At 43.8% G+C, this 27,500-nt stretch overlaps 1 protein-coding gene across 2 annotated transcripts in view; it reads right to left on the bottom strand.

Annotated features, from left to right (window-relative positions):
• Positions 1–27,500, bottom strand: part of il1rapl1a (interleukin 1 receptor accessory protein-like 1a) — a 123,644-nt gene that overhangs the window by 5,006 nt on the left and 91,138 nt on the right. For both annotated transcript variants that reach the window (XM_071521083.1, XM_071521084.1), the window contains exons 6-7: positions 6,494–6,626; positions 2,777–2,922 (exon numbers count right to left, since the gene is read on the bottom strand). In XM_071521083.1, coding sequence (XP_071377184.1) covers positions 2,777–2,922; positions 6,494–6,626 — 279 coding nt within the window. The remainder of the gene's footprint in view (positions 1–2,776; positions 2,923–6,493; positions 6,627–27,500) is intronic.

Genomic DNA, 27,500 nt, shown 5'->3' with positions numbered 1-27,500 from the left:
ACATGGATGGAGGCATTTTCAAAACGAGAGGCTTCAATTTACTCATCTCTCTAACTCCCCTCTCCATCACACCGCTCCCTCTCTCTTTGCTGACTCTTTTAGCTCTCTTGCTCTTCCTCCCCTTCTCTCTCTCTCTCAATTCATTTCTCTTCTCTATCCTCTCCTCTCCGCCTCCTCTCCCGCTGCACAGAGACCCAGCTTGGGGAGGGATGAGTTATGTTGTGTATTAAAGCAGCATTTACCTGGCTGGCTCAGCTAGAGCAGGCGCACCTTATATCTCTGTCACCACGCACAGGAACACCCCATGGCTGCCATGGCAACCACAATGCACCCTCTATACTATCACAGATTATATACACAGCAAAACATATATCTCTTTACAAGTCATTCAGCCTAGTATGGAGTCTTAAAATCTTATTGAAACAAGTACAATATTCTGCCAATGGGGCAAGATCATTTCACTTGTTTCCAATGCAAACCAGCTTATTTCAAGAATTTTCTTTCTTAGTAGCAGAGATAATGTCACTTGTTGAAGAAAAAAGGTAAAACTGCATTGGAAAGAAGTGAAATTAGCTCATCCCATAAGCAATTCTTTTCAGTTTTCATGACTCAGTATTAGACTAAATAACATGAAAAAAAAGGAAAGATGTTATTTCATTTGCTGCTTTGCCCCCACTGAATCCCTGAATACAGCCAGCACATTAGCCTAAATGTTTCTCATATACATCAACTATATACTCTATTTCAGCAATTTACTAATTACGCTGAAAGGCACCCGCTGTTGTTTTACCCCTTTTATATGTTATTTCTGGGCCTCTCCATCTCTCTATAGCTTTTAACAGATCAACAGCATTCATCCTCTCTCCAAGTCGTCTTCGTTTCACTGACACTACTTTACTCCCCCCCCCTTTCCATTTCTCTCTTTCTTCTTAGGTAGGAGGAAAGGCAGCCTACAGAAACATTCACAGCCTTGAAGTAGGGATTATGAGAGCTGCATTCTGGGAGGGGAAACATGAAATAAACATTAGAAATATATCTGCAAGCAGCCATTAGTGGGGTCCAAGCCTATGGGGCAAATGATTTGACAGTGAGAATATAAGCTTTATTCATCATTATGGAAAAGTTCTACATCTCAACAATAGAACATTTTTATGACAGTCCTGCAACTGCAGGTGACATGTTGCCTGACATATTGCCATTTGAAAAATTGCCAATTTGCCCTGATGGTGGTGCTATTTGGCATGACCAAAAGTGGTCTGACACACTTTGGGGCACATTGCAAGCAGGTAGCAGTTGAAATACGCTGTGTGTAAAATTTGGTGGCAATTAAGGGAACTTTGTAGGATAAATTAAAAAAAGAATAACGTTTAGGAATTATGCTTCACTTCCTGTTTGTGCATGTTCGCCATTAACTTAATTTGTGCATCACGACCAAAATTTTGTTTAGTAATAGTAATAGTGAAAAATAGGCTCACAACTAAAATGAAAACCAATATGTGCAATGTGTTATGTTGGTGAGTGACGGCGAACTCTTGAGTACTTTATTTACTTGTAGCAACCGCTGACAGCGTACATAACTTCATCTGCGCTCGCTCTACTCTCCTCTCTCGATTACACTCTTCTTCCCTGCCTATCATTCTGCAGTCTCCTTCTACTCTTTTAGGGAGACACCTACTGGTAAGGGAGCATAGCGACAGTGACAGTGCACAGCATCAACATCCACATTAAGTGTCTATGTGTTTGTAAACACAACACAATGGATTTGTGTTGAGCATTTGTTTTTTATTCAAGGCTTTACAGTTTAAGTTATTGGCCACAATGTGAAGTTGCTTGTTATAGCATCATCATCTGGCCAATCAGTGCCATTTTTGTTTCCTGCGTAGTGTGGGAGATTTGAAACCTATCCACCAAATTTGGTTGCTCTAGGACTTAGAGTCTCTGAGGTACAGATTGTTTTAGGGCAGAAAGAAGAAAAAGAAGAAGAGGAATCCTCTTCTTCTACAGACTTGAACCCCTAATAATGAGAGCGAGAACTAAAATGATTGGAAATCTTTCTTAATCACAGTGAGTTGGTGTCCCTCTCCTCGGAAATGCTGCTTCAACAGAGAGAATAAAATAGAACTGGAAAGTCTACAAAGACAACTCAAACAGAATTGGGCTGTCTACAAAAGGCGCTCACAGAGACAGAGCTAAAAGTGGGGAGAGAGACAGATAGAGACTTACTATGTAAATGTATGCCAAACTTACTGGCCTGTTGGGAAAAGGCAAGGACCAATTTGCTGTTTAAACAGCCATCAAATTACCTCTCTTTGCTAAGTGACAACCACTGCATGAAGAGCGCCTCAGACAAGTCATGCTAGAGAGCCAAAATAGCTATGCAGCTGCTGGGGCGCATGTAGAAGGAAACAACAAAACAACATAACCAAATGGAGCATAAACACAGATTGCTATGGTGGTAAACACCATACACAAGGACGGCTTGAAGAGGGATGGAGGTAGAGAGAAAAAAAGGATCAGAAAGGAAGAATAAATCTGTGCTGCTGAGGAGAGTGCTGTATGTGTTTTCAGCCTTCTGATTGAAGAGGTCTTATGAGGAAGAGGTCTTATGGAGGGAGGTATATGGGGCACACCTGCATTAAGTCTTCTTTACCCAGTTTAAAGGATATTCCCCAAGTCTGAAGGGCCTTTTATGAAATGGAAGTGTTTGTAGTGTGTGCACTCTAACCCCTGAGGTTCTTTAAGCGGCTGTGTTGGGGCTACGTTAAAGAGCCCTTACCCCGTCTGAAGAGCTGGATGGTGGCTTGGCGACGCCCGTTGCCATTCTCCACATAACAGGAATAATTTCCCAGGTCCCCCTCCTCCACTGAGTTGATCGTCAAGGAAATGGCCACTTCCTGCTCGCCAAGATGCTCCTTGACAACCCTGCAAGACAAAAGAAGAAAAAAAAAAAAAACACTCAGCAATGCTGCACTTCTGCATCAGTGTTGGATCGATACATAGATGGGATTCCAATGCAAAGATGCTCTGTTTCAGCCAGTCTTCTTCATTAATGTACAGGAATTTCACTGCAGGTGAATGGAATGGCAAGCAGTGTGTGTGTGTGTGTGTGTGTGAGTCTTTTATGATCGGGCTTTAAAAGATGTGGTCCAGGGTGCAGCAATCACAGAACGCATCGTGTTACAATCCACTAGGGTTCAGTGATAAAATGTGCGTTCGTGCGTCTCTGTACAACAAGACTATATCTGGGTGAAGCCCTGTGTGCTACTGTAAGTACTTCACGGTATGTTAATTTCTTCCTCTGCACTCCAAACATATGAGAAATGAAAATCAATAAGGGCTCTTCTTCCGAGTGTGCGGGGGGGAAATCAAATAATGGCGACGAGAAGAAAATCTTTTTATAGCGGCTGCCATGGTAACGGGGAGAAGGAGAGAAAGTAATATTCCATAAAGTAAATGAGTGTCCCCCGCTGGGCTGGTTGAGCCTGATGGAGGGGAGAATGGGGAGATAATGCTCCCTCATACCTTACACACACTACTTAGCCCACTTTTACAGCACCCTCAGCACAAATTACAGTTTGGAGGAAACAAAGAGCAAATGAGAAAGAGATTTTGTCTTGTTTGTGTGTGTGTGTATGTGTGTGTGTGTGTGTGTGTGTTTGTATGTTTGCGCGCATGTATCATCTATGTGTTAATATGGGCAATGTGTGAGCTTTAGAAAGCAGAGTGGGAAGAGAGAAAAGGAAAGTGTCTCTGTGTGTGTGTGTGTGTGTGTGTGTGTTTGACTGTGTAGGGGGATAATGACTGCTCTCAGGCATCTCTCTTCTCTCGCCTTCAAGCCAATAAACAGCACATAAGGACAGCTTGTTGGGGAGATTTGTCATCAGTAATTGAAAGTGTATCACCGGCTTTGTGTAAAGAGGCTGAGGCAGTACTGATGGTATTTGTAGTTTCAGTTGAGTTTGTTGTGAGATGAAGCGGCGGTGGCTGCGAGAAGGAGGCACGGGAATGATTCATGTCTCTCCAGGGAGTGGTGGGCACTTTGAAGTCTCCCGTTTCACATTATCACGCAATATCAGCCAGCCCAACTCTCTGCCACACAACTTGACGGCCACTAGATGGAAAAGGACCGCCGTTGAGCCTCAACTGGAGATGATGAGGAGCCTAAGCTCGGTGGATAACAACTGTCCAGATGGAGAGCTGAATGGCCGACCATAAAAGACACAAACATCTGGGCTGGAGGGAAAGGAGACTAGCTGATTGAACCATCCCAGACTGGGTATAGCTGCATCTGTTGTGTCTTCCTTATCTGAAGGAGATGTAGCCTAAGTGTTACAGTAGGATTCCATGTAACTCTTTGTAAAACTCTTTGTAAAAACCTCTATTTGCCTTTTGGGTGATTTGCTTTATCGATACAGAGACACCTGACAGTAAATTGTTGAGTAAATTGTGCTAGTATTCCCAAACTATGGCTGCAGGCACTTTTTCTTTTCAATATTCTCTCACTTCCTCATTAGCAAATCCACTGTGTTTGCTCATTTAGTGATCAATTTCCAACTTATTCATTCCTTTTATTCATTCAATTCGACGTACACCTGCAAACCACCAACTGAACTGGGTCAATAAAATATTGATCACCTCCTTTATTATGCTGAGCCAGATTTGTTTTGCTAATTTATTAATCTCTGTGTGCTATGCTAATGTCCAGTCATCCGTGCTATGATAACAACAATAGCCTTGTCCCGGCCTGTGCAAAATGAGAATTTATGGGCCGCTGTTACCATAGAAATGAACTCCTCCAAATCAATAGGCTGAGAGTTGGGTAAATAGACGCCTGCAGAAATTCTGAGCTCAAGGTATGAGTGCTCTTCGCTAGGCTCAAGTTTGGCTGCTGATGCATTAGTAATAAAGCAGGTAATCTAAAAGTGTGTGGGTGCTGGCCTGAAGAAGAGAGGTAAACCTTAGAAACATGTCCATGTCCACTGTATCATCTAAATGGGAGATAGCTTGGCTGCGGGGCAAGCAGAGATTTGTTCATGTTTAGTCTCCCCTCTCTTTATCTTTCCACTGCTCCCCCTCTTTGTCCAATCCCTTTCTCCGGCTGTCTTCATGGGAGTAAAACCAAGGCATTGGCTAGATCAGAGCGGGCCTAGGCTAACGGCATCCAGAATAAAGAATGCATGATCAAATATATTATTGATCCGCTGCATGAAATATCGGTATGAATTATTGAACAGATGACCCCTCAGCTGATGAGTGGGGGAATCCTAGAGTAGGGGAGTGATGGAGGAGGAGAGACAGAAAGAGAGAGAGAAAGAGAGGAGAGCAGTGGTAAAAATGAGATTTGTTTCTGTGGCATGTTCATATCATTGGACATGCAAACTCAGTATCACAGATGCGTCTTCTTTACTTTCCTCCTCAGTGACTTCCTCCGAATCTCTTATTCCTTCTGCCATATCTTTCCACTTCCCCCCGTCTGCCCTCGCTCCCCTGTTTCAGCTATCTCTCCTTTCCCCTATCCCTCCTCCTTCTCCTCTCTCCCATCACCCTGCCCCTCCTCCCCAGCTCCCCATGGCCCATCTGCATGCTGCTATAGGTGGTTGCAGCGAGGGCGATAGCGATAGTGGCGGCGGTGTGAAAAATGGCGGTTGTTAACCATCTGACAGGGCTGTCTCCCCAGAGCTGCAGTCTCTCCAAACAGCGCCTGGCCCCTAATGGGAAACATGCACATGGACCAGGGAATGGACTTGTTTAAATGTGTTACACCATAGGGAGGGAGAGACATGGAAATGGACTTGTTTTAAATGTCTTAGAGCCCTGAGAGGGAGGCTTGCTGGACCCACTTTACTATGTTACACTGAAGAGAGGTGGTGTGGGAGAGCAAGACACAGAAATGGCCTTGTTGAAATGTGTTTCAGGAGAGAGAGCCACAAAAAATGTACACAGAAAATGATTTTATGTACAGCAGTTGTAGAGGGGACAATATAAGGGGAGAGCTTAGCAAAAGTGAGTACATCCATTCCTGGCACAAAAGGTTAGGAAAGAGACATTTTCAAACTACACAGAGAGAAAACTGGACATGGGCTTGTTTACATTGGTTTTAGAATGAATGTGGCAATGAGGACAAACCAACAAATCAGGTTTGATACAGCAGATAGATGGTATGTTAGAGAGGAGTGATAAAAGATGGCTGGTGTTTAGAGCAACAGAATCCTGGACTTTCACTATCAAACTGGACCTGGCAGCCATGAAAGTTTAGAGAATAGTTAATCAAAGCCCACAACTGAGAGCATTGCATCACACTGGAGTAGGAATGAGGCCCTATTGGTTCTTGCAGTGCCATCACTTAGTGGACACGAACATTTTTCATAATTTTAACGGTCTTCATAAAGTATACAGTAACCTAACAACACTGGTCTAAACCTAATGTTTGTAAAACTGTGCATGATAATTCAAACTCTCATCTGCAACTAAATCCATTACATCTGTTACTCACTTGATGTCACTCTCCTGGACTCTCTCTTCATCCAGGTCCTCGATGAACTTCTCCCCCTTCATCCAGTAGATGAGTGGGCTGACGTCGCCGCTGTAGCCAAAAAACGCCCGGCACGTCAGGTTCAAAGCGCTTCCTGCAAAGACAACAAACGACATGCTGTCATTCTCAATAGTTCAGCTGGCTTGTAAAGGGTTTATGCGTTCCAAGCGCACGCCTGAAAAACTGTGGTATTATATCATATCAGTGCCTTGGGACATCAACAGAAACTCAAATCATTTAGTTGGTGACAAGTGGTGATGTGCATTTACAATTCTTTGTATTTTGTCCACAAGCTTGCACACACGCATGCTTGCATACATGTGCACACACACACACACACACACACACACACACACACATACACAGTCTAGGAAAATACTGTAGTGCATGTCAAAGGGTATTTTTAAGTGGGAAGCTTTTCCTTGCCTTATGCACCCTCACCAGACCGAGGGGAAGAAAGCAGTGATTGAAGCAGGCAGCATGCTAAAAGGCCTTTCACGCCTACATAGAGTGGAGGAGGGAGACCTGGGAAACACATTTTGATTCCATGTCACTAGCACACAAAACAAAGCATACATGCTGCTCCGAAAGCAAATAAACAGCAATGAACACAGGGGGGCACCCAAGAGCTTCCTAAAACTTCCCTTGGAGATCAGGTATCCATGAGAGAGAAGAAGGTGAGGGGAAGCGAGAGGAGGCTCACAATGACATTATTTTCCTTAGAACTGTGGCTGGGTATGAAGGAAGGTCAGGAGTCAACAACAGCAGTTTGCTGAGAGTTGATATGTGGGAGAAGAAGCTCACATCATCTTTTCAGGTAATGGTCACTGAAGAGCCAATGTCAATTCAATGAATTGACATTATCTGTTTGGTTCAACAGCAAAGGCTAGTGTTCAGTAACAGTAAAATAATGATATTTCACACAGTAATAAAAAGGAGTGGTGCCATTTAGGTTAATAAGAGCGAAGTGTTATTTTGCTATTCAAGGCATGTTATGAATTCAAATTCATTGATGGGCTAGAGATAGGAATAATGGAAATGTTATGTTACATGACTTCACCACATCAGCACTGGTGTGAACCAATTAGAGATGGCATGAAGAGGCCCCTCTCACCTCCCATGTGAATCCACTGCAAAGTAGCTCCAGTAATAGTATGCATGAAGACAGCACACTCTCGGCATATACTATACACATGTTTATTTTGCATTCCTCTGAAGTGGCATTCTCGGAAGGCCTGCAGTGCAGCAATCACATGCTGTTGCCTCACAGTGAACCGCACAACAACATGTAAACAACACAGTGATGACAGAGGCACATCATACACTACATATACAGCATAGTGGAGAAGACTCCTCTCTGGAGAGCTAGTGTTGTGTCTGGCTCCTGGGCATGTGAGTTTGTAAGGACTGGGAGAGAGGCATAATGGGGGTGGGGATGAGGGAGAGGCTTTTTTTCCAGTTTCACAGCAGGGATTATGAGGAAGAGTGTGAGGTAAACTGCACTGGTATTGGGGATGGATTCATTAATCCTGCTGTAGGGCTGCTTGGCATGTTACAGCACCATGGACAGCTCCCTGCAGCCCGGTGCGGAGAATGGGAGGAAACCGCTTTAATAAAGGGATTCTAGGATGCAATGTTCTCTGTACCTGCACCTGCATCTGCACCTTATTCTCAAATGCCCTGACCTTGACCAGTGGCACACATGTAAGGGAGTCTCCAGAACACAGCTGACAGGGTTACTTTTGAAATTCAGTTTGCGCTTGAACTCGGGACATGCATCCTACCCACAACCCGGACGCAACTTCAAAAGATTTAGGTAGGTCACCCTCAGCACAGAGGAAGTTTTAAGACGCACATGCAAGGAGGGTGGGAGGACACCAAGGGATGAACTGATAGCACCGTCTGTGAGGAGCAGTGGCTGACATTTCCAAAGTTCAACAGCCACTCTCAGCTTGGTATTTGTGCACATCCAGGCTCTACAAAGGCTACATGCTGTACCTACAAAACAGGAGGCTCCTGTGATCGCACATAGACACACACACACACACACACACACACGTTTTGCTGTAGAACCTTATACAGTATCTGTCAATTATGAATTAAATAATGATCTGTAGAGCAAAGATGCAAAATAAACTTACTTTGCAACTTGCCAATTACAGTTGCTATTATTAATTATTATGGAGAACAAACTAATTAATAAAATCAGTATGAAAATAAAAGGGGCTGTGTACGTGTGTGTGTGTGTGTGTGTGACAGAGAGTATTTGTGTGTGTGAGACAGAAGCAGCTTCCCCCTTTTTTTCTGGTTTATCAACCTCCCCCATGCTGCTAGTTTATCCCAGAGATCAGTTTCAATCTGGGAATTTCATGCTGCCGGCCGCCCCTGCTTGGAGAGGAAGTCTCCACTGAGCTCCCTGGGAATCATAGGAAATTGTTGATGGCCTCCTGCTGTCTCATTCTAATCCAAGTGCAGCACTCTCCCAAAAGCTCTCACATTTCCCCGGTGCAGAAGACAGGCAGGACGGTGGGGCCCAAGGCTGGCCAGGTCCTGTGGATCCAGTCACCGTTGCCACCGCCTCTACTACTGCTTCCACCATTACCAACATCACCGTCATCACCGTCATCACCGTCATCACCGTCATCACCGTCATCACCGTCATCACCGTCATCACCGTCATCACCGTCATCACCGTCATCACCGTCATCACCAATTACAACAACCACCAACACCTCTACCATTACAAGTCACACCACTTCTGTCACCACCATTTCATTATTACTCACAGCACCACCATCATTGTCAACATCACCACCACCACTTTGATTCTACCCTGCTTACATGCCAGCCTTTCCTCTAGTTATATAGATCTACTTCCACCTCTCACCAGAGCTCTACCTTTAATTCTAGCACAGTCATTCTCAGCCTTTTTCATATCAAGGGCCACTAATGTACGGTGAGATTTTGTCTCTCGGACACAAATCTGTGAATATTTTTATTGTTAGATATGATTTTGTCCAGAATTCCATAACTATCTGTATTGTAGGTAGAGGGATAACAGTGAAACTATGGTCAAAATAGTAATTCTTCCACATTCTCTAAGTGTGTTAACTTCCTGTAAATTAAATAATGCTGGAGTTTAACAATTCATTAATTTGCTGGGCACCCCGTGGAACCCCCTGAAGGACCCCTGGTGGTGCCCGGACCCCACGCTGAAAACCACTGTTCCAGTACATTTTAGACTACAGGTGAACCAAAACCTAAATCTGAATCAAAAGTCGACCCCTCTTCAGACCATCTGAATAACACTTATGCTCCTCCTCACTGAGGGCCCTGGTCTTACATGTAGACCATGGAACTACCACTCTGCTCCGGCAGTTTTACATGACAGGTTGAACAGCAATTAACCGACTGCATTTGCAAACCTGTTGAAAAAGACTTACTAATGTTAGCCAGGCATAGAGAGAAAAGACCTTTTCATATAAGACTGGCATAACTCTGTCGTTAGCTTGTGAGCCAGAAAACTAAGATGATAACAAGCTGGTTGAAGTTGGAACAGATGGTAGGAGGGCTATTAGCTGGGATTGGAACAATGAGGTGAATAACTCCCACGCTATCAAGTTACAGAAAAGGGGCAGCGCTTTAAAACCCTCTATTATTCTCAGAGCAGTATGGAACCCTTGGTAACTCACAAGAATAGCCTTTGTCTTGATTTTAATTCATCTTGAGTGAATTATTATTGAGGCTTGATTATGTTTAAATCAGCCAGTTGGTAACTTTCTTGCACATGGACACACATACCTTAGAGAAGGCAGGCTCTAAATACTGGCACACAACACAATACACATGCATACAGAGGTTCAGAGGTAAATAGTCTTTATGTTGTGTGTGTGTGTGTGTGCGTGGGGGGTGGGGGATGTGGGGTGGGGGTGGTTGAAACCTTGATAACCTTGGGTTTCTTAACAGAGGAAATACGCACATGTCTTAAAACCTGGGCACTTAAAGGCCGACCAGTCCATTTCATTAGAACAATACAATAAATTACAGGCAAAGCTATCAGAGGGAGAGAAGAAAACAGAGCAAAGTTAAATTATGACCATGGGCTGCTGGGAGGCTTTCAAACGCACACCGCGGACAAACAAGAAAACACAACACAAGATCTGCAATGTTCCATCAACTAAAACCAGTAGCCTATCGTTAGACTAAGCCGTTTCCACAGCCCAGCTTCTCAGCTCCTTTATGGGATAACCTGAACCGAGCAGCTGTACTCACAATAGAGAGCATATCATTATCTCTACAAATGTTGACACAACATGCCTGTAAAAACACTGCAATGGCTATTGCCCAAAGAAAACAGGCCTAAGCACAATAAGATTTTGCAGGATGCCAGCGATCATGGGTTGCTGCATTCCTTTAGATTGGATACAGCCTCTCCTCCCCCTGTGTAGATTAATATGCTTCTGTTCTTTTGGTGAAATCTCCCAAAAAAAAAATCAAATCTACCACTGTAGCCCTTTTTTGAAGTTCACAAATAAATGTGCCATTACAGCACTTGGCAAGATTTAATGGCATGAAAAATGTTCTCTGCTGCTTGAGTGTGTGCCTTGTGCAACATAAGAGCATGATTAAGTGTTTGCATGAGTGTGTGTGTGTGTGTGTGTGTGTGTGTCTTTATATGTGCGTACATGTGTGTCTGTGTGTGTGTTGTATCTGCTCGCATGCATGTGTGGGTGTGGAACAAATCCATGTAATCTTCCGAATGATTGACATCCTCCCCCCTGGCTGAGAGTTGGTCACGGCGCCTGATGGAAGAGAGACTTTAGATCCATCCTTTCTTTTATTTCAGCCCCGCTCCTTTGAGAATCCTTCCATTTCCCACAGACTGCCATTGGCTGTGTTTACTGCTCGGGTCCGCCACAAAGTCCTGATGAGTCCTTGGTAGAGGACAGTGAAACTGGGAAGGATAACTCTCTAACCTAATTACCACTGGGCATGCTGTGGAGGTGATGGGTCAATCTGTATTCGTGTTCCAGTATGAGTGAGTGAGCGAATGAGTGAGTGACGGAAAATGGCGAAAAGGGGTAGAGAGTTTGTAAAATGAAGTGTGCTACAGAGGGTCATGAAATATCTCTGCCTCAGTGCTTTGTGCATGTTTAGCTGAATTCACAGTATTTGGGATAATTAGGCTTCACAGAGCTGGCACTCAGATGTAGACAGAGGAAGAATGCTTTCCAAACCAGAGGAGAGGAAAACACAGAAAACACTCTGCAGAACGCTGTCCAAATTCAGCACAGATGCACCCAGCACACAGAGAGATTGACAGGCAGATACACAGACAGAATGGCAGATGAATGAACAGCCAGGCAGGAAGATAATAAAACAACGTGCATACAAACACGATGATGAACCAACAGGCAGACACACACATGCATGTCAAATTTCTGTCTTTGTTAGCAGCCACTAGATAAGCTCTATGTCTTCCACATGCCACTGTTTAGATTTGCGCTTTTGTGTGTGTGTGTGTGTGTGTGTGTGTGTGTGTGTGTGTGTGTGTGTGACAGGCATAGCCATGTTTTATTTGTGGAATAAGCAACAATCTGGAATCCTTTTTGAATAAGTCATAGCCAGAGTGTGTTTGATGTTTAATGACACACCCTGCTCTTCAGCACAACCCAATGTTCCTCAGAGTATGAAGAATAAAACTCAAACATTGTCATTTCCTCTTTATCATTGATTATCACTTGATGCTACAGCTCCTCTCTATGCCAATTTTATGGTGGCCAGGTAGCATTCCCATTGAGGTTTTATTGGGAACTCGGAATGGTGCAACCTATACCAGCACAACATATTGTCGCTGTTGGGTGAACACCTTGCAGTGGCCTAACTGTGTCTGAAACATTGGGGGAGACAACTGAAGGTCGGGGGGCTGGGGGCCTTTTTTACTAATTTTACTAATTTTAAATGCATCTCCTGCAATTCTACAGACTTTGGCATCACTGTTGAGCTTTTTTGAATACAGTAAAAGATAAATCACCTTCACCAAAAAAGGAAAATGCTAAGTGACAAACTATTGGCCTAAGTTTTGAAAACAAAACAGTTTTTTAATACCATCCTTTTCTCTATTAGTTATATATTTTTTATTTTAAAGTGTAATGTGTCTACTTGGAAAAAAGGGTAACTACATAAATCTTAACAATGGAGTAAAGATCAACACAAGGAACTATCCTACATGAAACGTGCATGACTGCACACATATTACATTATCTTGTTTAAAGACCCCATAGACAACTTTTTTGCTTTAACTTATCATTATGAAGTAAATGTTGATTGCACAGTGTAATGGCTATAGAATAATGACTCCATCGGCGTTTAGATTGGTTCCCTATAAGCCTCGCTTTCACTATGCAATTCTGTCCGGGTACGATCTCCCGGGAGAATGAAGGCTCGATTTACGGCACAAAGGAAGTGCGTCATGCATTGCGCAACCAAAAGAGGAATAGAATAGGTTTTCCTCGGTAGCTATTGGTAGCTCTCCCCAGTAGCGGAAATGGCGGACAGTGGAACAACCGAAGTGACAGTGGAAACTCTACCCAGCAAGAGAAAAAGAACCCCGTTGACGGAGGAGGCAAAGAAGGCGAAGAGGGAGAGTGATAGAAATAGAGGTAAAACAAGAGTGAACTTCGGACGGGCATTCACCCGATGTAGACAGCTCCGGGACTTGAGAGGGTTCAAAACAGACATTCAGTTGGCATTCTTTCTACTGGATCAGTAAGTAACACAACCTGCCTACTTATTAATACTACCAGATGTTTTACTCTGCCTTTGTCATAGCACTGAGATCAGGGTTTCTAGTTCAATTTGGGATTCTTACGGTTGTTTCTTGCTTTGGACAGTAGCCAGGCTGCTGGCGGTAGCGTTAGCAACTAGCAGCCAGAAAACGAACCAGGAGCTACAAGGAAGCCAGGACCAGCCAGAAACAAACAGTGTTGTTTGTTTCTGGAACAAAAGAAACAAACATCTAACTATGTTTGTTTCTGGCTGCTAGCGTTAGCTAGCGTAGATAGCGTTAGCAACGTTAGTGTTAGCAACGCCATGTTGCTAACACTAGCTACGCTAGCTAACGCTAACGCTAGCAGCCAGAAACAAACAAATGATCCATTGTCCGTTTGATAATCTAAACAAAGAACACGTTTTCTTGCAGTGGCCTTTGATCAAATGAGGACGTTGGTGAAGCTGATGCTGGGACCGCGGCATAGGTTCTCTTTGGGAATGTTTTTACATGGTCTTCATTTCAGACCAGTAGCTATTGGCTTTCTCTTTAGTTTTTATTTTTTCTTCTAGTTAATTTTGATAGTTTGGACCAGGTGGCGTAGTGGCTAGCGAATGCGGTTCGTTGAAGAGCTGGTGGTTGGTACGAAGAGGCCCGTGTCCCGCTGAAGCCAACTTGCCAGCCGCTCCAAAGGTGTGGTCTGGCAGTTAGTGTTGGCGGTTTGTTGAAGAGCTGGTGGTAGTACGAAGAGACTCGGTTTGCCTCGTGCTGAAGCTAGCCTGCCAGGCAGTAGTAGCTGCTGCTACTACTACTACTGCTGCAGCAGTATAGGCCTAGTAGCCTAGTGGTAGTTCCAGGAGTTCTCATTACAGATATCTGAAATATCTTAAAGTAGCATTTTGTCTAGTCATAATGTAATGGGGGACATTGCAAATTAGCATTTAAGATATTTCTCGTTACAGACCGAAATGCTAATCTAAGATCTTTTTTTACATTATGACTAGTCAAAATGCTAATTTAAGATATATTTTATTACATTATGCCTAGTCAAAATGCTAGAGGTATCAAACACAAGGCAGAGTCCAGTTTGGGTGTACAGAGTACAGAGAATATCACCGGTAGATCTTGGACCTTCGTTTGGATGGTGAGCGACTCAAGGCTTATTTCAGGCTATGTGACATCCAGTGCGCTTTCGGCATTCCAAAAAGTTGAGATATTTTTATGCGCCATGGTCGCGCCTGAAATAAAGACACCTGCTTTCCATACGACCACGCCGCTCTTGCTTTTTAGCACGTCTGCAGTGCGCCCACGTTGAAAATAATGGATTTGCGCGCGCAAAAGCATGTGAACCGTCAATTTTATTGGGGGGGACAATTTTGCCTACTTTGAACATTGGGGGGGGACCCCCCGTCCCTCCCCGCCGATTATGCCTATGACACCTTGTACCTCCAAAAAGTTTTCAGGAGCTAAGAAAAGCTGCCTTGTTTTTAGCTTTACCACCATGCATTTTTGAATTTATCCAGTGGGGTTTGAAAGGGATTTATAAACCCAAGGATGGCAGAATTTTCTCAACCCACAGAAGGCCATGTAATCCTTCAACTGAAGTGAAAGCACAAAAATCACCAAAATTGGAGTTACAAGGCTTTCACATGACAACAGCAATATTCTACATATCAGTCTAGCTTTGGTAAGAGGCTTATATCTGAATGTATAGTTTAGGTATTTTGGGCTTTGACTTTTTTTTTTACAAGCCATACAGGCAGAACATTTCAGAGGCAGAGCAGAGAGAACTTGTGTGTGCGTGTGTATGAGAGAGAGAGAGAGAGCGAGATTGTAAAACAGTGTGAGTGTGTGAAGGTGTCCTGTGGAGATCTCTGTAGGAGACTCTGATACAAGCCCTGTCAATCACGATTCTTCCCCCACAAGGTGTGAAACAAGCATGAAAAAGTGCACATGTTACTGTGTAATTCCTCTCTTCCACACAGGAGAGATAGGAGAGGGGAAAAGATAAGCAATAAAAAGACTCAACTTCTGTGGCTCTGAACAACAAAATTAAAAACATATTTCAAACATTTTTCAATGTGACCGTTGCTATGCGGTGTATTTGAGGTTCCTTTCAATAAATGATGGAGTGCGTGTGCATGTAAATGCTGTGTGTGTGTGTGTGTGTGTGTGTTGAAGGTAGCATCGAGGTAGGAGGTACATCCATCTGTGCAGTTAAAAATGGATGGATCACCATGAGAAGTGACAGTGGAGAGAGTCTCTAGTGCATGTTACATAAGATAATACATACACTTCCCCTATGCATGCACATGCTGCCTCAGATTCACCCCACAATCACAGAATGACACATTTTCACACTACACACACCCTCTGGGGAAGGGCAAGAGAAAGATGCGCGGAGAGGAGGAAGAATAGAAGTGAAGAGGCGGGATTAAAAAAATTGAGCGTGGAGAAATGACAGTAGAGTAACAGAAGGACAGCTAGTCAGCATCTACAACATGCACTTGAGATTTCTTGAAATTCTCATTCCAGTCCCCATCTCTAAAAATATCTGATCCTGCTTGGTCTTCCTGGCTCATCGCTCAGTGCAGGGGCCGTCTCCAGGGAACTGAAACCGGGTGTGTTTATCGGTTGCGAATGTAATATAACAGCGTGTTTTCTGTATTTGGTTGTATCAGGGGTGTGGTGTTGAGCCCAGAAAGTCCAAAACCATCCGTCAACAGTCCCTTTCTTTAGCCGGCTGCAGGTTACCATGACAACCCCTACTGTGCTGGGTAGGAGCAGCTCTGCAGGCTCCGTAAGGACAGAAAACAAAGACAGGTACTGTACCACATTAGGACCCTGCTGGATTTGTGCCAGCAGCACTGGCAATCAAAATGGGCACTAATTGGAGGCAATCCAATAGCTACACAGTCTCTTAGTAGAATAGCCAGAGCAAAATTCTAGGAACACACTACCAGTTTGGATGAACAGTTAGTAGGAAATAAATTTTCAGTAGTTTTTCATTAAGTAACTATTAAAAAACAGACAGCAATACCAACAAATAACCCCTACTGTATGTGTTGATGTGGTTTTTGTTCACGGCATAGCGGCGAGTTGATGTGGAACAATGAAGACAGACTGAACTCAACTGATTACTCTTTACTCTGCATTGCGGAGAAGTGCAGGTCGGTGGGAGGTGGGGGAAATGGAGGGGGTACAGTGTGAGGAGTACAGTGAGAGAGTGGATTGGGGGATTTCGGCAGAATAGGGGGAGGAATGAGTAAGGGCAATGAACATGAAAGAGTGGGGGAGGCCCACCTCCTGCACCCCCCCTCCCCCAGCCTCTCTTCTGTTCTAATATCGTCCCCTCTCCCGAGACGAGCCCTTAATTACCATTATAAGCCTGAGAGCTTTTTACAGAGGAGAATCCTGCTTCTTTTCCTCTCTGTCGCTCCTTCTCCCCGTTTGTTCTGTGGCCCCTGATGATCCGTCAGGGAAATGTAAGCCTTTAATTACCGGTAAAAATTACGGCTTTTGTGAACAGGTAGTCGGTGCCCTCGCTTTCATCTCCCCTTTCCTCCGCTAATCGTCCCTTTTTGATGACATAATAGGTGCTCTGTCCGGGGCAGCGGCAGAGAGAGGCCCATTATACCATGAGAGGCACTGTGGGGGATTATGCGATGATGTGATGATGAACTAAATAAACGCTCTCTTATTTTTCCAGCAATAACAGACTGATTGTAGGATCAAACATATGACACAGCAACAACCTTCCATCAGAAACTGTGCACCATGGGAATAGAAATAAAATTCCTAAAAAGACCCCAACTCACCCACGTTGTCAACCTTTGCCTCTCTAACCTCTCTGCACTCTGATATGCTGTAATTAAGTCTATAGACATTCAGAAGCCACTGTGTCTTGTTCCATTACAAAGTGTCTTTGTCGCGGCTGTCTTATCATCTCTGCAGGCTCCACTTCCTCCTCCCTTTCTTTTATGCTCCTTTGATTTTTATGCCAGAGGGTTTGGGGACCACTTCTCCCACTGCTGTCGGGCAACCGGGTTCATGTGAAATATCCTTTCACGGTCAGAATGAGACTGAACCAAACGCCATTTTTCCTCAGTGACATTGAGTCTCATGCTCGTAAAAAGTGTTGTCACTGCGCTTGCCTTGAGAAAGCAGAAGCCCTTTGCCCCTGAAAAGATTTGTGCTTCTGACCAAGCTAATATTTTGAAAGCGAGCATTAGAGTTAATACTATCATCTGAAAATGACAGTGTGAAGGAAGAGACAGGGAGGAGGTTTAGAGAGAAAAAGAGCAGTGCAGGGGAGAGTGTGGTGCAGGGAAGGACGGGGAGGAAAAGGGATCTTGCTGCAGAGCAAGAGTGCAAAAGACTGCTGCTGAGAAGACAGACACACACAGTGTAAGCGAGAGAGAGAGAGAGCTGTAATTGGCTCATGTCCAGGGGGCTGGAGGCCAATTAAATGGTGTGATTTGAGCACTTGACGAGGAACATCACTTTAACGACCCAAGAGAGGCCTGGCTACAGGCGCTGACCCACTGACCAGAATACCAACTGAGGCCAGACTAACGCAGGCAACACCAGAGCCCACTAACCAAGACCAGGCCGTACTAACCCAGAACATCCATTATTAACCCATGTGCTACATGTGGACATGTAGTCATATGCATCATCGCTCCACTCCATCACTGCACCACACTTCCAAAATGTACATGGGAAACAGTATCCCCCGTGACGGCTTGCACCTCTCCAGATGTGTGGAAAGCATTATGGAATTTGCAGAGGCCATTTTAATTGGATTAAAAGAGGTTCATATGAATTTCTAATAACTTTAAATTACTGAGATATCACTAGATCTGAATACCACCAGAAATAATTATTATCAAAAATAATTATTGAAAGGCAGTAGGTAGTAATAAATGATAAAGCATTTCTTTATGAATAAACATTCCGGGTTGGCAATACTACAATACTACTCAACTTCAGTTTTAGTGACACCAGCCTTGCACCTGAATGACTGCAGCTGTTTGTGTTAGAGGGCGGGAAGGGAAAGAAGAGAGCAGAAAGCAATCGTCATATCTTAGCGGTTAGAGAGGTTACAGACGCAGGCTTGTGACTGAAAGGTCAGTAGTTTGAATGCGAGACCGGGTGGGAAAATTTGGGTGGAAAAATAAATGAGGAGCGCTCTCGCCTCCAACAATTACTGTCAAGGTGTTTGTGAGTAAGGCATAAACACCAAATGCTCCAGTCCATCCGCTCAGTGGCCGACAGCAGAAGATTGTGGTCGTACTGGGAAGCTCCGAGGTGTGAATTTGTGCAACCGTGTGAATGTGAAACGAGACGTTGCTGAAAAAGAGCATGGATGCATGCTCAGTCAACCTTCCCTGGTTAAATAAAGGTTAAAAATCTCCCTTAAAGCAATATTCCACTTAGTTTTAACATGGGGGTTATTCAGCACTTGACGGCCATGAAAACCAGAATATAATCTACTCACCAAGATTAGATGCAGCTGGATGAGTTTGTAGCGTTCAGCTTTTTACTTCCCATTCATTTGAATGAGGCCACAAAAATAGTCTAAAACCGACATTTAACACGTTGGTGAATAGATTCAACAACAGATCTTGCTACTGTGATTTTCAATTGACTGTTAGTCCAACATTTTAGAACATAATTTCGCCAAATAGCATTTTTATTGGTAGAAAAGAACATAGTGGAGGGATACCACTTCGGAGAGATAGTTCCTGTTTGGGAGACCGGATCTTCATGGTGGTCATGTCATGGGACCGGCTGTTCCATTGCCTGCCTCACCTCCTGACCTGTCTGCCTCTTCTACTCCTCTCTGATCGCTTTGTCTGTTTGTCTGTGTGTCTTGTCTATGTGTTGTGTTTCTAGGTCCTGTTGACAGCTTCAATCAGTCCAGTCCAGCTCCTCCCTGCACCAGCTGGACTTAATTCACAATTACTCCAGCAACATATATATACCAGTCACTTTCCCTTCAGTCCCTGCCAGATTGTCTAGTGTGTTCTAGCTTTCCTGCGTTTCATGTTCCTGTTTGTATTAATTGGTTATCTGAATTCTGCCTTGTCTGACTCTGCCTTGCCTGATCCCTGCCTGGTTTGGTTGCCTTTTTTGTATTTTGCTAACTCTCAGTAAAGTATTTTTTTTCATCATTTTTCTGCCTCCGAGTGTCTGCATCTGGGTCCTAGTCTCTGCCTATCACAGGTCAAGTGCCAAATAACCCCCATGTTAAAACTAAGTGGAATATTGCTTTAAGTAAAGCATGTACGTTAAAATCCCTTAAATAAAGCATATGGTAAAACACAACTGAAACTTGTGAACCCTCTTATCGCTCTGGTTTTGCGAATTCATAACCGAACAGGAGAAAGTAGTCAAGTAATCATCATTTTAATATCTCACCTATGGCTGAACTAACTGGCATCGATAAGAATGAAACTCTTCCACACAGAATACTCAAGCCATTGTGGACTAAACGACATTCATGCATAATTTAAAAAATAGTCCTGAGTAACCATTACGCTAATTTGCAGTTTGATAACCACAGGACTCTCAATCTATTCACATCTAATTCTAATAATTTTATGCATAAATTAGAATCTTCTCGCACACCCTCTGGAGCTTTCCGCGTACCCCTGGGTTTACGTATGCACCCCTGTCTTGAGAATAGCAGATCTAAGGAATTCATTTAGCATTCCTCTTTCATCTCTTTTCGCCATGCATCTCACATCTCTCCGCTTGATTTCCTGAAGAGAGACCTCCTGTATCTTCTTCTCCTTTATTGTCCAGATATCTTGCCTTTCCCTCTGTACCGCTTGCCTTTTTCCATGCCTTCTCTTTCCGGGCATTCATCTAGCTATTTCCTCCAACCAAAGCCCCTTGTTAATCTTCCAAACATCACCCCAACCCCCCTGTGTCCTATTGTTTTTTTCCTCCATTCACCTGCCTTCACTTTCCCTTCTCTTTCTCTTCTCTTCAGGAGACCCCCCCTTCCCCTCCCCCCAACACACACTCACACACACACACACACACACACACACACACACACACACACACACACTCTATCAGCCATCCCCCCCTTTTCCTTTCTATCACAGACAGAACACACAGAGGCTCCCCGCTCCCAGCCCTCTTCACCCCCCACCCACCCCTGCCTCTTATCGCTCTTCTAGCACTCTGTCCTCCCTCTCGCCCCCTGGCTTTGGAACCTGACCCTCAAATCTCCACACACCACTTCGGCCACTTTCAATAGCAGCTTAGACAGAGCACCGCCACCCCTCCTTCCCTCTCTCTCTCTCTCTCTCACTCTCTCTCTCTCTCTCTCACACACACACACACTCCACTGACTTGACATTTTCTCTCTCTCTCTTTCTCTCGCCCTCCCTCCTCGTCGTCTCTGTCCGTCCCTCATTTTAGTTCCTGCGTCTTGTTCCCCCACCCTCCCTCCCTCCATCGCCTCCCCACATTACCCAACTTTCCCATCACTAACCCCCCCCTCCCCCCTCCCTCTTCCCAACACACCAGCAGCACGTCCGGTAAATTCAGGGCTTTTGGGCAAGAGTGCAGATTAAGCTCCAGCCCAGGAGGCCTATGTGTTGATAAATCTAAATCTAGGCTGACAAATGACTGGGGCTGAGCGGGCTGGAGACACTGGGACAGGGGCACTGGGGAGAAGAGGAATGTTTACTCACTAACACAGCCTGATGATGTCCCCTGGTATTTGCCAAGTGCTGGGATAATTTCACTCTGGAAAAATACCTGTGGGAACTCCGCAGAGCCGCTCCTTAGGATGACTTTCAGCCAATCAGAGCGGCCATGAGGGAGCACAATAGGACGTTAATTACTGCAATGATTTCCTGTGAGATACAGACTGTGTTTGATTTGTGTGCGTGTTTGCATGTGTGTGTGTGTGTGTGTGTGTGTGTGTGTGTGTGTGTGTGTGTCTACGTACAGAATGTATATTATGCTCCATTGCGCTAGGGAGAAGAGCACAGCAGCAATCAGCGCCTGCTTGGCTCCGAAAGAGTTTGAATTAGCCCCACTGCACACAACCCGCATAGACTCATGACTCATGTTTCCTCTGTATCGTGTCACGCTATCCGCAACTATGAGTTCCACTGTCCTGTTACTGTAATGATACGATGATACGATGTTCTCCAGCAGAAATCGAGTAAAGCTTCCTCATGTTGATCCAAGATATAAGACTTTGCCAGGACTCTGACATTTTGAAGACATCAAAAAACATCATGTCATATCCTATTTTCATATTTCTCCCCTTGTCTCTGAGGATCATTGCTTTAAAAGAATAAACCCGGGATCTGGTTTCTATGGTAACAGAAAAGTTCACTTTGCTTTCCCAGCTTAGGCTATCCATGAACAGAGAGAAATTGACTTTTAATTATCACCAGAGAATGAAGACTGCTTTTGCCTACATGTTATGTGTGCGTGTGTGTGCGTGCATGTGCACGGGCATGTGTACAATGTGTGTGTTTAATTGGAAGTAGGCAACAAAGCATACTGAGTACTGTTTTGAGTACTATACGTATCTTGTACATACATACTTGTAACTACTGTGTGTTATACATTGTGTACCTATACAAGTGTGTATTGTGTAGGTCAACATTGCACACAAGCTTTCACTGATTTTTGTAGTCTTTTGTCAGATTTTTGTCACAGGCTAAAGACCTATAGATTCTGATTCTAAATCCCTATGGATTATGAAGTCAGATATATATTCATCATAAAATACTTGCCAGCCCTTTAATACACAGTGCAGTTAAGTAAAGATATTAAAATTACACATCATATTACAAAGTACTTTGTGATTAAGTAACAGATATTATGTGAAATACTAATAACTTGAGTTATTTTTATTTATGAAGTACATAAACTTAATTACCTCTTAATTTATGTTATTATAGTTGTCAGAGGACAATATATTTTTATAATTATATTTAATTAGCATTTACCATTTTCCCACTTTCTCATTTTTTTAGTACAACATATAGATTAAGATGTTTTTTTTTCCCATTCTAAACACTTACCACTTCCCTGCACTAGGCCGCCTACACAGCTTCTTCTACAGACTCTTACACTATCACACTGCCATCAACACAGTTGATGCGTTGACCAGTTCTGATACACTGTGGGCGGTGCTGGAGTTCCCCACTGGTGTCATGCAGCAACACAGTTCTGATAACATCCTACAGAGAAATGGTAAGAAAAAGAGTAGGCACAGAGATCTGATTGGCAACTGTCAATGAGTTCAGCTTTGGTCAACTTTCCTCGGCCGACAAGCTAGTTGACAGCTGGGAAGTTGTTCGAGTTTGTCAGGTTGATTGGCTCAATAGAGATAGAATAGACTTCTGGTGAGTTGTTATTAATGGAGTTAACGGCAGTCTGAACCTACCGTTGAAGACACTGTCCCTTTCTCATCTCCCCAAACCTCTATTCATCCACATCGCTACAGTGTAATTTAAGCACTACCTTAAAAGGGGCATAACAATTTACATATGATTTAGTAATTACTGTGGTGTTACACATTATTATATTAATTTCAACACAGCGTGCTAAATTAAACAGAAGTGTACCATGGCAACCACCAACCTGCTCAAAGTTAATCTATTCCATTTCAATGTTAAAATCGTGCAGCCCCGTCGTCTACATTCATCTTCAAGGGAGATAAGAGCACAATGCTGAAGTCACACACTCACTTATCATGGTAGGCAATCTGTAAATGATGAATAAGAACCATTCCATCACTTAACTGTACAGTAGTCTCTAGATTTATCCATGGTCTGTTGGGCTCCGAGAAAGTGTGAGTGATTATTCTCTGTGTGACAACAGGGGCTGTGCCTTATGGCGGACTATAATTGAATCCATAAAGAGACAGGTATTACCAGTGAGGCAGCGTGGTAATTCATTACAGAGACAAGTGGCCCTGAGATACACTCAGAAATATACACACCACCAGCATTTACATAGAGGGAGCTCTGTGTATGTGTGTGTGTGTGCGTGTGCCTCCGAAACTGTGTCTGCGTACATGCTGTGGTCACGACTGAACAATTATAACCTTAACACATCTGTCTTCAAGCGAGGCAGGTGCAGGTGGAAAGAAATCCTCTCCAATAAAAAACGGGATCAGCTCGATGTGCATGGCATTGTCACCTCCGCTCTCTTTGATATCTTTGGAGCATTCATAAAAGGAGATGAAGTGGCATTTTGCCGTGTGTGGGTGTATGCAAGTGTTGGTGTGTGCGTGCATGTGTGTGTGTGTGTGTGTGTGTGTGTGTGTGCGTGAGAGAGAGAATGTGTCTGCGTGTGTGCTAGTGTGGGCTGGTATTAGAAAAAAACGCGAGACTTCACAACTTTAAGTGACCTTCAGGCCTGGATGAATCAACCATAAAAGAAAATCTGATGGAATATGTGAGACAAAACTCTCCAACTCTCTCTCACCTTCTCTCTCTAGTGTATGTGTGTGTGTGTGTGTGTGTGTGTGTCTTGTCCCTGTATGAACCTTTCTACCCCATTGTGTGCATTAATACTGCTACTGTGGCATCCCAATCTGTCTTCCCTGCTGGGGTCTGACTGTGTGTATGTGTGTGTGTGTGTGTGTGTGTGTGTGTGGTGTGTGTGTGTGTGTCATACTCTTATTTCCATTTAGGCTCCCCATCTCCCAGGTGAACACGGTCTCTACCGATCGTACCTGCCTCTATTCTTATAAACTATGCGCATAAACACAAATAACACCTGTAAATAATCTTTTCAATCACACCGGAGTCAGTTGGATTCAGTTTAATTCTATCAGTAATATCTTATAAGGATTGAGTGAGTCCCTGCACACGCTCTAGCTCTGGCAAGCATTGGTGAATTCCAATCCCCATAAATCCAGTCTTACAATCACTTTGGGTATGATTAGAGAAGATAGTGTCATAACTGTAAAAAGTATTTGCTGTAAGTAAAGATCTCAAGCAATGTCCCACCGGGGAGGCAAAGAGCCAAGATTAGTATAAAATAAATTTACACCCCGACTCCCCATAGATGATCTGTGTGTTCACGGTAGCTTGTTATAATAATCAGCAACAAAGGTCACAACAAAAACATGCAGAGAGAGAGAGAAACAGAGAGTGAGACAGAAATAGAATTGTTAATTGCTGGGGGGCACAAAGGGAGCAATCATCTGACTCATCTGATTGGTGAGGGTGAGAGAGAGAGAGAGAGAGAGAGAGAGAGAGAGAGAGAGAGAGAGAGAGAAGGAAGGCATGAGAGAAGTCTTATGATAAATGAAATAATGCTTTATTGGTTTGTTTTGAATGTGCACTTGCTTAATAGCTATGCTCATGGGTGCAGTGCCAGTGGGCCAGTGGATCCGCATCTTCAGTGTTATCTACAACCCATCTGCTGCCAGCTCACACCCACCACAAATGCAAATCTAAGTGAAAGATCCAAAACAGTGGCCCACTAGTTTTAAAATTCTGTTCTCTTACTTTGTAATTACCACCAGATGCTGTACTGTTGAATCTTTTATAAAAAAAAAAAAAAAGATAACTGGGCTCTTTGCACTGTATGGAATCTAGGACTATCAAAGAGCAAAGAACATCACTGATACAAATAGGTGAAAAGTGCCATGGAGTGGGATCTACGGGTCAATAAAAGAATGGCTTGAGGCACTTGAAGTGTAGTGCATTATGTGCGAAACACGCAACCCCTGCTTGTTTGGTTGTATTTCTAAATCCAGTTCTTTCATTGATCTTGCCCCAGTTAAAAACATCAATATTTTGGCCCTCACACTGGCGAAGGCCATCAGCACTAAAACACCAATGCTCTTAACCAGAGAAAATCAATGAAACATCTGAGATTTTACACAGAGTTCCTCTTAATTTCCATCTCAGCCACCCAATGCCACAGCGGTACTGTACATTTCACAGCTACCTCCCTGGTTCGATGCAGGAGCTGGGATGCAAATGAATGCGGGGTGCACAGTGCTCAACTCAGGCTGGCAGGAAGGCTCATCTTAAAACGCACACCAAATAAACACACACAAAACACACCCAAGGCCTAACACATGCTCCAAGCTCTTTCTCACGTTATTCAATCTTTTTTGCTTCTCTCACTCCCTCTCTTCCCTTATTTCTCTTCCTCTTTCCCATCCTATCAACTGGAGGCATTTAGTCTGTGTGGAATCTTGCCGCAGCACTCTCTCAGAATGCTAATATGCTGGGCTGATGTGGGTCAGGACTTAATCCTGTAGAAATGATTATCGCTGCACGACTGGAACTTCTCCTGTAGGATATCATTACCATTCTGTACTTTTCCACTGCACTGCACTGCCATTCCGACTAAGACAACCACATCACTCCAGAGCAACTGGAATAATCAAAATGAAAATTACATGTTGTAGCACCCGACTGGGAGATTTTTTTTTCTGTGTGCCTGTGTGTGTTTGCACGTGCTGTGTGTGTGTGTGTGTATGTGCATGTGTGGATAGCCGTTTGTGTTCATGCAAGCATGTGTATACAGCACGCATTTGTAGTTTGCGAAATAAGTTAGTCTGGGAAAATGTACACCTCACTGCCTCTGCGTATCCCCACTGATGAGAATAGTTTCTATGCTTTAAGTAGAGAGGGTGGTAGAAAGGAGGGTGTGTGTGGCATGGGATGTGTGACTGGCAGGTGAGCATGATCAGCAGGCCTGGTGATAGAAGTCCCAAGGTGGGTTGGGTGGAAATTGAGTCCCAGAATGAGGCATAGAGGCCGCTTAGTGGATGATTGGTTAGAATCATTAGAATTTTTTACAACCACAAGCTTGAGTAATCACATGGCTTATATGTATCTGCACAATCCATCTAACAATAACAAGAATAAACTGATTGAGCATAGTGTGTGTGTGTTTGTGTCTGTGTGCACCTGAGTGCTTTGGTATGTGTGTCCTTGTGTGTTCACCTGTGCGTGTGCATGCTGTCAATTCACATTGGTCAAAAGCCAGGTTGCCTGCAGAGCGTGGGGAATCTGGATAATGGAAAAGTTATTTGTTTCACAAATAGAGTTAAAGCCAACGGGGAATACAATTGCTCAGCTGAAAACGACATGCATGCATGTGTGCACAGCCACAGACACAAAGGGAGAGTGACAGAAAGAGAAAGACAGAGTATGTACAGTGCTGCTGCAGTGCCCACACATATAGGTGCTGTATAAAAGCTGTGTGTTTTTCATTGCCACTGATCCATTGAGAAGTTTTGGAAGGGTCTTTGATAGAAATACAACCATAAAGCCATGCCTAGTGTATTAAGGATATGCATGCACTTACATTACAGCAGCATTATGTTTAATATAACTATCACTCACCAGTGAGCAAGAGTTACAGAGAGGGGATAAAACCCAATTTATTGTTCATACTCAGAGGAAGAGTAAGACCAGGGAACAAGGTGGTAAACAAGCTCAAGTTAATTTCACTTCTGTGCTACAAATACGGTGAGCTCCGTAGAAGCACAGCGGATATCTCCGTCAATACATTTGGTACAGATGATGGTTGTAAATAACATTGGATAGATGATGACTGTTTATTCACCGCTTCAGTCTCCATGTCCGAGAAAAAAGCCCCAAACTTGCTGCGCCACTAAGATATTTACTTTGGTAACAGGGATCACAAAAGAAGGAGAAATTGAAAAGGTGATGGAGTTGGAGAGAGAAAATACAGGAGGGAGTCCAAAGCAAATGAGCGGTAGAGATTGTGATGGGGAGAAACAGAACGAAGGAGTGAAAGTGACAGATCACTTGTGAAACACCGAGCGATCTGGAGGGCCTGTTCCACTGAGGAGAACAAGAGATGAGGTCAGAGGAGTCCTTGTAAGCTTGGCTACACTTGCACGTACGTAAAGGTGACTAATTTTCTCATTTTCCAGTTGAGGACAAAGAGTCGTAATGGCCCTCTCTGGCTGAGCCCAGTGATGGAGTCCACATTAGCCCCGCATTATGCTCCACTCCATCCGCAGCTGCTCTCAGTCTGCCTCACTCTTAAAGGTCACCCAGGAAACTGCCAACACACAAAAGGTCATGTTGGCTCTAATAGGGGCGTGCAAGTGATTAGGAAAGCCACTGTGTAGAGGCAAAATGAAGTAAGAGGAGAGAGAGAAGATTAATATAGTAGCGAGACAGTGAAGTGAAGTGAAGTCGTCGTCTT

Source organism: Centroberyx affinis, unplaced genomic scaffold (assembly GCF_046629955.1).
Source record: "Centroberyx affinis isolate AG114_WGS23_722 - 3 ecotype Tasmania unplaced genomic scaffold, CSIRO-AGI_Caff_v1 ptg000857l_1, whole genome shotgun sequence".
In the NCBI taxonomy this organism is placed as follows: Eukaryota; Metazoa; Chordata; class Actinopteri; order Beryciformes; family Berycidae; genus Centroberyx; species Centroberyx affinis.
Note: the sequence above shows the minus strand (reverse complement) of the source record. Positions and strands in the feature narration are given on the sequence as shown.